The sequence below is a fragment of the Bubalus kerabau genome, chromosome X (genome assembly GCF_029407905.1).
Source record: "Bubalus kerabau isolate K-KA32 ecotype Philippines breed swamp buffalo chromosome X, PCC_UOA_SB_1v2, whole genome shotgun sequence".
In the NCBI taxonomy this organism is placed as follows: Eukaryota; Metazoa; Chordata; class Mammalia; order Artiodactyla; family Bovidae; genus Bubalus; species Bubalus kerabau.
The window spans coordinates 72,247,220-72,261,692 of NC_073647.1; the positions used below are offsets into that span (position 1 = coordinate 72,247,220).

At 41.0% G+C, this 14,473-nt stretch overlaps 1 protein-coding gene across 5 annotated transcripts in view; it reads right to left on the reverse strand.

Annotated features, from left to right (window-relative positions):
- AMMECR1 (AMMECR nuclear protein 1) overlaps positions 1-2,541 on the reverse strand; it is a 115,362-nt gene extending 112,821 nt beyond the window's left edge. For all 5 annotated transcript variants that reach the window (XR_008707882.1, XR_008707880.1, XR_008707881.1 and 2 more), the window contains exon 1: positions 2,023-2,541. Coding sequence is in view for 2 of the 5 variants with exons in the window: in XM_055563013.1 (XP_055418988.1) it covers positions 2,023-2,495 (473 nt within the window). In the remaining 3 variants the exon portion in view is untranslated. The remainder of the gene's footprint in view (positions 1-2,022) is intronic.
- Positions 2,542-14,473: the final 11,932 nt, after the last annotated feature.

The window sequence follows — 14,473 nt, forward strand, 5'->3', positions numbered from 1 at the left end:
AAAGTAGCCACTCTTAAATGACACTTTCAAAAGCAGTTTCTGTATGAGCTGGTCAAGCTCACTTTCCTTTTAAAATTCTTGTTACAGTCATTCAGTTAACCCAAACTCACTTTAAAATGTGTGAAAATAGCACCTCCTGAAAGTGTGTTCGCATATGCTTTGGAGCAATGGAGCGTGAATAGTAAAACAGCCTTTGCCAAACTCATATAACTAAACAGGAGTGAATTTTTGCAGTCCCATGACTTTGCTGAGCCAACCTATGTATCATCCCAGGACTGGCTTTAATACATCATAGACATCCAAGAGAAGGCAGAAAAGTCACAAATAAGTGACTCAACCTAATAAATATTTCATAGACTTTTTTTTACATGGCAGTCTTTTTCAAAACGAATTCTACTTCTTAACCAAAAAGCAAATTGGCTAAGTACAGGTGTGGGTTTAGGATTTAAGCTTTTAGAATTGAAACTATGAAAGTTATCAAGATATGTAATTTGACAAAGTGTCAGTCTCTGCTCTTTCACGCATTTCCTATGAACCAATGCCCAAAGAGGGACCAGGTCTGAAAGAAAATGCACAGGCCACAGAAAAGTGGCAAAAATACAAAATGAAATACATTTCAAGTATCAAAGCCAAAGAAAAACAAAACGAATTTACAATTTCCAGGATACTTTATTGCAATTTCCACTTTACATATTAAATGAATGTTTTTAGACTAGGCAGAGTGTTTATACTATCCAGTCGCAGTTAATCCCCTAATCTCACAAAATGAAAAGAAGCAGTTTTAAAAGAACATCAATTTAGGTACTTAGGGTATGGGGACAAGGGGCACTTGTCTTAGCAGAGAAAGGGTTGATGCTTTTCAGTATAAGTTTCACTGAAATTTTTCTCTATTATTTTTCCCATTGATGCTAAGTACTCATAAGTAAAACAATCACCCTCTTTGTCATTCTGCCCTTCCTTGGGCTTTACATTCAGTCTTGAGCATTTAACTCAAAAAGTCAGTTTACACTCAAGTGTACACATTAAAAAAACAACACATGCCCCATCTCCCACACATCCAAATGGACAGGGATTAGAATTAACCTGGCTTTTAGCTGTAACAGTTTTATTCTAAACAATTTCAACCACACACTTGAAGGGTAAAATAAAAGTACAAAACCGGAGGAAACCATAAAATTCCTACACACTTGCTGTTTAACTAGTTCCTGAATCGTCAAACCTAACATGGGTTTCTTAAAAGTGAAATCGACACAAAAGCGAGTGCACGCGTAATGTACAAACTGACAGTGGCTCTATGGGGACAGCTCTCTTTGAATGAGCTATTACCCAGACGGTGGAATTTAAAAAAAAAAAATCTCACTCTTTAAATGTGAGAGAGCCGGCGGTGCGCTTCACTAGAAACACATTTTAATGGGTAAGTTCGGGTAAAAATAGGTACTAAGGGAACATGTGTTTTGACAAAAAACCTCTTCCCTCCCCAGGACACAAGGAAACCCGAAGGAAAAAGATGGGTAAGCTCATAGGCTCCGGAGCTAAGTTCCATCACTGGCAGAACAGAAGTTGGATAGTTGCTATTTTTTACGCTGCAATGGGATAGTAACGCTCCATGTGCATGGTACGCGGGGCGGGAACACCGGCGGGACTTTCGCTGGGGGTCAAGGAAACCCAATACAGGAGAGGTCAACACCGTGAGGGACCCAGAGCTCCCAAACCCGGGAGATGGGGAGCCGGGGTGGCGAAGGAGAGGGTCAAAACTCCTCGAAGTTATCTCAAAGAGAAAGCGAACACCTCTGGGAGTCAGCGAGCCATCTCTCGCAGCAGCACCCCTATCCAAGTGTGGGGCGCTTGCCTCAGAGGGCAGAAAGTGCGGGGTGCCCTTACTCAGGGAGAGTGGCTCCAGGGACCCGGGGCAGCCAGAGGGGCAGGGGCAGCGGCCGGCGGGGAGGCGGACTCGTACTTTGCCTCAACTCTGAGCCCCATCCCGAGCGCAAGGGAGAGGGCGGCGGAGGGCACGGTACTCACTAGGGCTCGTTGGTGAACCGGGGGGTCCGGGGCTGCTGGTATCCGTACAGGTGACAGTAGAGCACATCGAAGCAAAAGCAGCACATCTCCGCTGACACCACCATCTTCCGGGAGCCGGGCGATGAGGACGAGGCGGTGGACGACAAGGAGGGCGAGGGAGAGGTGGCGGCGGCCGGGGTAGAAAGTAGGGTCCCCACTCCGCAGCTCGGAGGGGGCGACAGGGAGATCCCCCCGCCGCCGCCGCCGCAGCCCTGGGGGGGAGAGAGGGTACAGCCGCTGCTGCTACCTCCTCCGGCTAGACCTCCTAGCCCGTTGAGCCGCGTACCGGCGCCTCCTAGTCCCAGCTCCCCGGCTCGGCACTGGCTCTCTCCGCTGCAGTGGGAGGAGGAGGAGGCGCCACCACCGCCACCCGAGCCAGAGGGGGGCGAACTGGACAGTTTCTGCTTCTTCACCCCGCAGCAACCCGCCGCCATCTTGGAACGGTCTCCCCCACGCAGCGCTTCCGACCCATAAGTGAGGCGAGCTGGCGGCGGGGGCGAGCACGCTGCGGCCCCGGCCGCCGGGGGCGCGCCAGGGGCTGGCGGGCCACGCGCGCGCGCGCCGCTCCCTGGTCCGGCCGCCCGGCCACGCGGCCAGCCCGCGCGCGCCCCCGCCCCGGCGCGCGCCCCGCGCTTTCGCGGCTCGGCACCTCTCGCCTGTCCCGCCGGCCTCGCGCCTCCTCCTCCTCGGAGCCGAGCCTCAGCCTCGAGCCCCGCGGCCCTACGAGGATGAGAGACGGGAAGCCCAGTAGGAAGGAAAGAGAAGAAAGCGGAGAATGGGAGCAAAGGGAGGAAGTGGGCACCCCGGAGACGGAGGAGCGAAAGGGAAACTAATGGGAAGGAAGCGGGGAGAAACAAGAAAGTCCGAAGTAAGTATCCAAGTCCCAAAGTACGACTCAGTGACGGGCACTGCACATAGTGTTAGTGACACCTGAGCCAAATTAAGTGGAACCTGAGCCACCGGCCTCAAATACGCTAGGTTCTGAACTGCCGGAGTGTGATCAAGCAGGTGCTTGGAACTCCACACCTGAGATCGCCCCTTATGAATCAGTCGGGGAACGGGCCATACTGCAGTGACTCCATCTGAACACGCATATAATCTTTTTTCCAAGATTATGGTAAAAGAGACACACTGTCCTTATTGACAGACATTCCAGCCCAATCGACTCTATATATTCCCATGCGTGTTCCTCAACTTTCCTTCCTAGCCCCGTAAAGACCTTTAAAAGCAAAAAATAAAATCCTAACCAACACCTCACTGGTTCACAAATGTTCATTGTGGTCTGGAACTTGCACCGGTGGGTTATTGGGAGAGGGGATTGGCTTGGGAACAAAGCAGATTAGAAATATATCTGTAGTTAGCACAGATCTTACAGATAAACAGGGCAGGTAGTATACTTAGTCACAAGTTGAAAGATTTTGTTCAGGTATATGATTAGTTGTTAGTATTCTTTTAAAATTTTCTCAAAGAATGCTTGGATGGATGAGGAGGCGTTTGATTGAGTCACTCCCATTCTAGGCGCCCAAGACAATAATCAAATGTGAAATATTCATGGAAACGAAACCTCATAGAAACAAAGTCTAAGCTTTTTGTGTTGTGTCTATGCCTTGCCAAAACATCTAGACAAAGTGAGGTATCTATCTGCATATTTGGAGGCATCAGAGGATTGATCGATTTTGTCACCTTTGAGCTAAATATGTGATATCTTGCAGATAGGTGAGGGCTGTTCATTTCACTCCAGGGGAAAAATAAGTCAACAAATTTTGAGCCTCTGTGTCTAGTATGTTTATGACACTGTTGTTATTTAGTCACTAAGTGATGTCCAATTCTTCTGTAACCCCATGAACTGTAGCCCACCAGGCTCCTCTGTCCTTGGGATTTCCCAGGCAAGAATACTGGAATGGGTTGCCATTCCCTTCTCCAGGGGATCTTTCCAACCCAGGGATCAAACCCACGTCTCTTGTGTCTCATGCATTGGCAGGCAGATTCTTTACCACTGAGCTACCAGGGAACTTGTGTTGAAATCCAGGAACTATTCTTCCCCACTCTAAAAGTTTATGAATTGAGTCAGATCTGTGCACCTAATCAGATAAATAACTACTATTTATTGAGCACTTTTTGGGTGCCAAATACCATGCCTCATCTTACCCCTGCTGCTGCTGCTGCTAAGTTGCTTCAGTCGTGTCCGACTCTGTGCGACCTCAGAGACGGCAGCCCACCAGGTTCCCCCATCCCTGGGATTCTCCAGGCAAGAACACTGGAGTGGGTTGCCATGTCCTTCTCCAATGCATGAAAGTGAAAAGTGAAAGTGAAGTCACTCAGTCGTGTCCGACCCTCGGTGACCCCATGGACTGCAGCCTTCCAGGCTCCTCTGTCCATGGGATTTTCCAGGCAAGAATACTGGAGTGGGGTGCCATTGCCTTCTCCATCATCTTACCCCATAACCCTACAAATAATATATTATGTCATTTGATCTTCACATGAGGTTGAAGAGGTTGCTCATTTACAGATGAGGAAATTGAACCTCAGTAGTAACTTGCCCAACATCACACACCTATAAAGTGATGGATTTTAATGTTAGCATGTCTGACTCCAAAAACCATGTTGTTGTGCTACACTGCCTCTCAGTACTAGTGCAGGATAAAAGGCTAGAGATGGATAAAAGATGGTGACATTAAGCTACAGTAGGTGGACTGGAGGTTAAATAAAAACAAGAACATCATTTTTATGGAAAGATTAAAAAACACTGAAATATATTAAGAAGGAAAGATGAAGACTCTCCTGAAAGAGAGATTTTATGAAACAGACAGATCAATTGTCTAGGATAGTTAGACGCAACCTAAAGGCGAAAGAGATGGTTTAACTGGTTTGTGATATGTGATCACAGCCTCTCAAACCTCATCATTGCTGTTAGAACTATCCTGTTTGAGGGAAAATAACAATTTGTTGTCAACCACTGGTGTAGTTTTTAAAAAATGTATTAATTTGTCTGTGTTGCAGAAGAGAAAGCAAATTTTCTTTCTTTCTTTCTTTTTTTTTTTTTTTACTGCTTCACAACAACCAGTACTGTTAGAGTGTTTTGTTTTGTTCTTTATCCTTAACTATCAGAGCCTACCTTTTAATTTGTTTGAAACTAGGACAAATACAATATCAGACAATAGGTACCAATTTATTCAGCACTCCACTAAGAAGTGGTCACTTCTAGAGTAGAAAAGCAGAGCCATTTAATGACGTCACACAACAGTGTAGCACAGGAAGCAAAGTAGGATACCATGGATGGCTGCTTCTGCTAGGGGAATTCAGGAAAGCAGAATGTAATCTCCCAATTTAGAATTTGGCCAGTAGACAAGAGTCTAACACCCCTACTCTTGTGAAAATAGCAAGGAATCTTTAATAAGCACCAATAGTCATGTCCTTAGTTCTGCATTTCATCTGAAAGACAAAGCACTATCATGGTTATCATCCAGGCTAGGGGACTGATGCAATGGGAAACCCTAAGACAAGGACATCCCAGATGAGTTACAAAAATAGCTTTCCCCCCAAGGATTTTAAATGCCAACCCCAAATCTTCCAAACATAAAGGAAATAGACAAACCCAAACACAATCCTTGTAGAAAAGACATCATTATCTGACCGCTAGGTGTTACTATCTAAAGGACTTTGTTGAATTGGCTGGCTAAAAGGGGGAAAAACACTCCAACTTTTTTCTCTGTGCTAACTTCTCCTAATTCTGGCTTGTCTCCCATACTAACCATGAGCCTCAAGATGCTTTGCAAATCCCTTGGCAAGTGGTGGTGGTGGTGGTAATGCCTCCTTTTAGCCTTTGAGGAAATACTTCTGCACTTGTTTTCTTGCAAAGTCACCACCATAGAAATAAACATATTTCATTCAAACACAAAATCCACAGATCAAATTCTGTGGGAAAAAAACTTTTTTTTTACATCTGCAGAAAGTGCATGCTGGATGAGGAAACTGACCTTGCTTAGGATTCCCTTGACTTGAAGTATAAAGGTCAAAGTATGATAAAGCACATGTTTCTACCCGCTGCTGATACTGGAGTGAAGTGATAATATCCTCCAGAGGAAACGTTAAGGTGCCTTCTGCTTTTTGTAACTGACTGTCAAGCTGGGAGCAAGATTCCATGTTTCTTTTAAATAAAAAAGAAGTAAATAGGCCATAGTTTCTTTGTTGACAAAGTACATTCAAACTTTAAGCATTTCTGCTTCTATATCTGCCTGTAAATTGCTGTTAACTAACTCTTGTCAAATGCTTTGTTACACAACTGTGACAAACTACTTGAACAAAGGTTATGCACATTAGTAACTGTGGTAAAACTGGAAATTGAATTATACCTAATAGTTGCTGATTATTTTATCATTACCTCAATTTATTCTCATGCTTACAATAGTTATTCTTCATTTCAGAAAAAAAAGAATAATTGTAATTTGATGAGTAGTGAACACATAAAAATGTTGCAAAATTGTTTTCTTAGGTTTCTGGCAGTGTGGATGGCATAAGGAACGTTCACATAGTTCAATGAAAAAACTTCCATTTATGCCCAAACAAGTGTTATTTTTATCCTCTGTCATCAAACTTTCTCAACTGTCATCCTTGAACAACTGCAGAATGTAGTATTATTAGCTACCACTTTGATCTAACCTTGTACACACATGACACATGGTTGTGGTGGCGGAGGTGGTGATCAGTTCCCTTTTATATTTGAATGAATATGTGAGTAAATACTGAAATTCTTTACCTGCTTTTCAGTTCAAATGGATAAATCAGCTTTTGTTTTCTTGATTACAAATCAGATCCTTCCCTCCTGAAACCTGTCTTTATCTAATGAACACATTAATGAGACAAAGGACCATGGTCTACTTTTGACTGTTTTCTAGTTGTTTCATTTATATCTTTTATTGTCAAGCAAGCTAATCGAATGTTGTTTCACTACCTATTTTCTTTAGACAAAGTTATATCAACTTTTCAATAAGATTTAGGTATGTGAATATCTATACTGAATGTGTAAGAATTCACAAAACTAGCTAGTTGTGGGTTGGCAAGGAAAGTTTTTAGAGAAGAGATGATCAAAATGAGTGTTATTTTGGGCAGTTATGGGAGTTGTAATATACTGAGAAATATCAATGACCTCAGATATGCAGATGATACCACCCTTATGGCAGAAAGTGAGGAGGAACTAAAGAGCCTCTTGATGAAAATGAAAGAGGAGAGTGAAAAAGTTGGCTTAAAACTCAACATTCAGAAAACTAAGATCATGGCATCTGGTCCCATCACTTCATGGCAAATAGATGGGGAAACAGTGGAAACAGTGGGAGACTTTATTTTGGGGGGCTTCAAAATCACTGCAGATGGTGACTGCAGCCATGCAATTAAAAGACCCTTACACCTTGGAAGAAAAGTTATGACCAACCCAGACAGCATATTAAAAAGCAGAGACATTAATTTGCCAACAAGGGTCCGTCTGGTTAGTTCAGTTCAGTTCAGTCGCTCAGTCGTGTCCGACTCTTTGCGACCCTATGAATCGCAGCACACCAGGCCTCCCTGTCCATCACCAACTCCCGGAGTTCACTCAGACTCATGTCCATCGAGTCAGTGATGCCATCCAGCCATCTCATCCTCTGTCGTCCCCTTCTCCTCCTGCCCCCAATCCCTCCCAGCATTAGAGTCTTTTCCAAAGAGTCAACTCTTTGCATGAGGTGGCCAAAGTACTGGAGTTTCAGCTTTAGCATCATTCCTTCCAAAGAAATACCAGGGCTGATCTCCTTCAGAATGGACTGGTTGGACCTCCTTGCAGTCCAAGGGACTCTCAAGAGTCTTCTCCAACACCACAGTTCAAAAGCATCAATTCTTCAGCACTCAGCTTTCTTCACAGTCCAACTCTCACATCCATACATGACCACTGGAAAAACCATAGCCTTGACTAGATGGACCTTTGTTAAGGCTATGGTTTTTCCAGTAGTCATGTATGAATGTAAGAGTTGGTCTATAAAGAAAGCTGAGCACTGAAGAATTGATGCTTTTGAACTGTGGTGTTGGAGAAGGCTTGAGAGCCCCTTGAACTGCAAGGAGATCCAACCAGTCCATCCTAAAGGAGATCAGTCCTGAGTGTTCATTGGAAGGACTGATGTTGAAGCTGAAACTCCAATACTTTGGCCACCTGATGCAAAGAACTGACTCATTTGAAAAGACCCTGATGCTGGGAAAGATTGAAGGCAGGAGGAGAAAGGGACAACAGAGGATGAGATGGTTGGATGGCATCACCGACTCGATGGACATGAGTTTGAGTAAACTCTGGGAGTTGGTGATGGACAGGGAGGCCTGGTGTGCTGCAGTTCATGGGGTCTCAAAGAGTCAGACACGACTGAGTGACTGAACTGAATTGAACTGAACTGAACAGGAGTTGTGAGCAACCAAAATGCAAAGGTGTTTAGTTTGGAGAATATTTACTTGACTATTTCACTCTTTTCTTTTTTCCTTAAAGACTTCATCTACTATCCTCTATGCATTTAGTGGGGTGAAAAAATGTATATACTGCAAGTGCGCCCCACCTCCAAATTTAATTTAAACATATAGTTGTTTTCCTATAATTAATCTCATCAGGTTCTGGAGCACCTACTCCAGTTGCCTGGAGGCACAGGTTGGGCACAGGTTGGACAGATTAAGGTTGTCAATTAAAGTGTAAAACTGTGTTCTGAATTAAAACTCTCTTTTGTGCAAACATTTGATTTAAAGTTCATGGCAGTGAGTGAGTCCCATAATCTCTGCTGGATCCTAGTTGAAGTCTAGCTCATTTTGCCTCACCCTCTTCACTGTTTAAATGTCCATAATTTATGGCTTAGTCTCTCACTATTGGCAATGCACAATGATTTGGTCAGAAAACTCATTGGTCTGTTCACTCATGCCACAGCGACTGCCTGGCAACTATGCTGCCTCTTAATTCTCAGCTGCCTTCAGCATCCTCCACAGGTCCCCACAAAGAATTATGGATTTCTTCCATACCACTTGACAGGCTTCTCTCTAACTAACCCCCTCCCCATGTTGCCACTTCTACTGCAGATGATTCGTGATGGCTTATGACTTTTCTAAGGGGCTTGAAATTTCCCATGCTTCACTTGCTCTGTGAGTCCCTCAAACATCTCTGATTCTTCTTTCCTTTTTTATATTAAGATATAATTCACAAAGCATGCAGTCCACCCATTTAAATACAATGGTTTTTCATATATTCATGGAGTTGTGCAATCAGCAACATAATTTTGGAACACTTTTCTAATCCCCATACCCATTAGCATTCATTCTCCATTCTCTCCACTGCCACCCACCTCCAAGCCCCTGTCAAGCAAAAACCTATTTTTTGTTTCTATAGATTTGCCTGTTCTGGACATTTCATATAAATGGAATCATACAATATTTGTCCTTTTGTGTTTGCCTTATTTCACTTAGCATCATGTTTTCAAGGTCCCTCCATGCCATAGCATCTATCAGTACTTTATTCTTTTTTATGGCAGAATAATATTCCATTATATGGCTATACTCTAGTTTATCCATTCATCAATTGATTGACATTTGGGTTGTTTCCACTTTTTTATTATTATAAATAATGCTGCAATGAATATTCATGTACAAGCTTTTATGTGGATGTATGTTTTCATTTGGGGGGTATATACCTAGTGATGGAATTATATACTATATACCATATGGTAACTCCATATAGAACCTTTTGAGGAATGGCCAGACTGTTTTCCAAACTGGCTGCACCATTTTCAAATTCCATCTGCAATATGTGAGGATTCCTATTTTTCCACTTTCTTGCCCATGCTTGTTTTTATTTTTTTTTTTACTTAATGACATTTTATTTAAAATAATAATTTCAATGTAATCAATACAAAAATTCATGTACTCTTATACACTTTTTTATTTTAAAAAATTATTATTGTAGCCATGCTAGTGGGTGAGAGGTAGTATTTCATTGTAGTTTTCATTTGCACTTCTGTAAGGACTAACATGTGCTTATCACCCATTTGTATATCTTTTTTAGAGAAATGTTTATTCAAATCCTCTACTTATATTTATTTAGTTAATTTATTTTTGGCCATGCTGCACAGCTTTGGGGACCTCAGTTCCCTGACCAGGGATCAAACCTGTGCCCCCTGCAATGGGAGCATAGAATTCTAACCACTGGACCACTAGGAAGTTCCCCAGCCCATTTTTTTTTCTATTTAATATATTTAACCTAACTTGTATTTATTTATTTACTTTTTAAATTAAAATTTATTTATTTTTTAATTGAATGTTAATTGCTTTACAGAATTTTGTTGTTTTCTGTCAAACCTCAACATGAATCAGCCGTAGGTATTCATATATCCCCTCCCTCTTGAACCTCCCTCCCATCTCCCTCCCCATCCCACCCCTCTAGGTTGATATAGAGCTCTTGTTTGAGTTCCCTGAGGCATACAGCAAATTCCCATTGGCTATCTATTTTACATGTGGTAATGTAAGTTTTCATGTTACTTTTTCCATTTATCTCACCCTCTCCTCCCCTCTTCCTGTGTCCATAAGTCTGTTCTCTATGTCTGTTTCTCCATTGCTGCCCTGCAGATAAATTCTTTGGTACCATCTTTCTAGATTCCATATATGTGTGTTAGTATATGATATTTATATTTCTCTTTCTGACTCACTTCACTCTGTATAATAGGCTCTAGGTTCATCCACCTCATTAGACTCAAATGCATTCCTTTTTATGGCTGAGTAATATTCCCTCATGTATATGTACCACAGCTTCTTTATCCATTCATCTGTGGATGGACATCTAGGTTACTTCCATGTTCTAGCTATTGTAAATAGTGCTGCAATGAACAATGGGATACATGTGTCTCATTCAATTTTGGTTTCCTCAGGGTATATGCCTAGGAGTGGGATTGCTGGGTCATATGGTGGTTTTATTCCTAGCTTTTTAAGGAATCTCCATACCGTCTTCCATAGTGGCTGTATCAATTTACATTCCCATCAGCAGTGCAAGAGGTTCGCTTTTCTCCACACCCTCTCCAGCATTTATTGTTTGTAGACTTTTTGATTTGGCCATTCTGATTGGTGTGAGGTGATATCTCATTGTAGTTTTGATTTGCATTTCTCTGATAATGAGTGATGTTGAGCATCTTTTCATGTGTTTGTTAGCCATCTGTATGTTTTCTTTGGAGAAATGTCTGTTTAGGTCTTCTCCCCACTTTTTGATTGGGTTGTTTATTTTTCTGGCATTGAGTTGTATGAGCTGCTTGTATATTTTAGAAATTAATCCTTTGTCAGTTGTTTCATTAGCTATTATTTTCTCCCATTCTGAGGGTTGTCTTTTCACCTTGTTTATAGCTTCTTTTGCTATGCGAAGCTTTTAAGTTTAATCAGGTCCCACGTGTTTACTTTTGTTTTTATTTCCATTACCCTAGGAGGTGGGTCATAGAGTATCTTTCCTCTGCCCATTTTTAAATTGAGTTATTTGTCTTCTTATTATTAGGTTGTAAGAATTTTTTTATAAATTTGAGATATCAGGATATATCATTTTCAAATATTTTCCTCCACTCTGTGTGTTGTGTTTTTTTTTTTTTCACTTTCTCAGTGGTGTCCAATTTATTTGTTGCTTGTACTTTTGATATTATATCTAAGAAAGCATTTCCAAATACAAAGTCATGAAGATTTACATCTATGTTTACTTTTAAAAGTTTCATAGTTTTAGTTCTTATATTTCATCTTTGATTCATTATGATTTAATTTTTGTACATAGTGTGAGGAAGGGGTCCAAGTTAATTCTTTGGCATACAGATATCTAGTTGTCCCAGCCAATATTTGTTGAAGAGAGTCTTTGTTCTCCATTGAAAACAATCAGAAATAATATATAAGGTTTATTTCTGGGCCCTCAGTATTCTGTTCCACTGATGTACATGCCTGTCCTTGGGCCAGCACTACACTGTCTTAATTACTGTAGCTTTGGGGAAAGTTTTGAAAAGAGGAACTGTGGATCTTCTAAATTTGTTATTCTTTTTCAAGATTATTTTGGCTCTTCTGGGACCCTTGCATTTCCATATTAATTTTGTGATCATCTTGTCAATTTCTGAAATGCAGCCAATTGGGATTTTGATAGGCATTGCATTGAATGTAGATCACTTTGAGGTGTATTGACATCTTAACAATATTTGGTCTTCTAATCCATCAACATGGGATTTCTCTCCATTTATTAAGATCTGCTTTAATTTCCTTCACCAATGCTTTGTAGTTTTCAGAGTATAATGTTGCATTTCTATTGTTAACCATATTTCTAAGTATTTTATGCTTTTGAAGTTATTGAAGTTGGAATTGTTTTATTAATTTTAGTTTTTGAATTGTACATTGTATAGAAACATAACTGACTTTTATATATAGATCTTGTCTCCTAAAACCTAGCAGAACTGTTTATAGTAATATTTTAATTTGATTTCTTAGTGTTTTCTGTATACAAGATCAAGTCATCTGCAAATAGATATTTTTACCTCTTCCTTTCCAATCTAGATGCCTTTTATTTCTTTTTCTTGCCTAATTGTCCTGGCTAAAACCTCCAGGACAATGTTAAATAAAACTGGCAAGAGAAGACATACCTGTCTTGTTCCTGATCATTGCTGTTGTTGCTCAGTCACTAAGTCATGTCCGACTCTTTGTGACCCCATGGACTGCAGCATACCAGGCTTCCCTGTCCTTCACTATCTCCTGGAGTTAGCTCAAACACATATCCATCGAGGCTTGTCAGTTTTGCTGTTTTTCTCAAACCAATTTTTGTTTCTTTGATTTCCTCTATTGCTTTTCTACTTTCCAATTCATCTATCTCTGTTCTAATTTTTACTATTTCCTTCCCTATGTTTGCCTTGTGTGTACCTTACCTTTTGTTCTAGTTTCTTCAGGTAAGAGGCTAGGGTATTGATTTGAGATATTTCTGCTTTTTAAGTAAAGGTCTTACAGCTATAAATTTCCCCCTAAGCACTGCTTTAGCTATATCCCATAATCTTTGGCATATTGTAGTTTTGCTTTTTTTTTTAAATCTCAAACTATTTTCAAATTTCTTTTGTGATTTTTTTCTTTGACACAGTAGCAATTTGGGAATGTTTTATTTAATTTCCACTTATTTGTGAATTTCTCAAATTTCTGTTATTTAGTTCCAATTTTATTCCTTTGTGGTAGAGACTACTGTTGTACAATTTCAATCATTTTAAATGCTTCTAAGCTTATTTTATGGCCTAGCATATAGTCTTTTCTGGAGAATATTCCATGTTCACTTAAGAAGATTATATATTCTGCTGTTACTGGGTTCAGTTAAGTTCAGTCGCTCAGTCGTGTCCGACTCTTTGCAACCCCATGAATCACAGCATGCCAGGCCTCCCTGTCCATCACCAACTCCCGGAGTTCACTCAGAGTCACGTCCATCGAGTCGGTGATGCCATCCAGCCATCTCATCCTCTGTCGTCCCCTTCTCCTCCTGCCCTCAATCCCTCTCAGCATCAGAGTCTTTTCCAATGAGTCAACTCTTTGCATGAGGTAAAGAATGCTCTATAGATGCATGTTTAGGGTTAGTTGGTGTATAGTGTTGTCCAAGTCTTCTATTTACTTATTAAAAAACAAGAGTGGCTCACATATAACCATAAAAAAGATATTCAAAGAGCCAAATGGGGAGTCATTGAAGGGTTCAGTAAGATAAATTTTGCTGCTATGTGGAGAATTGTACTCAAAGAGAACAGAGAGGAAGAAATGAGACCAGGCAAGAAACTTCCACAATCCAGGGTATGCCTGGATAAAGGTGGTGGCAGTTATTATGAAATGAATGGATATATTCTACATAAATTTTGGAGATAAATTCAAGAAGATTTACTGATAGATATGTTGTTGAGGTGAGGAAAAAGAAGCAATTAAGAATAATGCCTAGATTTTTTAAGTAACTGGATAAACAGTGGTGACTAAGATGGGGAAGATAGGAACACGAGCTATTTGGGAAAAATAGCTAAAGTTCTTGACATAATAAGTTTAAGGTATCTGTCAGATATCCAAATGAGGATGTCAAGTAGATAGTCAAATATACATGTTATATACTCAAGTAGAGTCTTGAAATAAACTTGAGAGTTATCAGCATATTTGTGGTATTTGAAGCCATGATCTGGATAAGATAACATAGAGAAAGAATACAGTGGCCCTCTGTTTCCATGGCTATTGCATCTGCAGATTCAGCCAACCTCAGATTTTGATCTTCAACTGGTTGAATCCACAGATGTGAAACCCTAGGATAAGGAGGACTGGCTATATTCCTGTCCTACACCATTTTATGTAAGACTTGCACATTTGCAGATTTTGGTATGTGTGGGGGCCTTCTGGAACCAATCCACTCTGG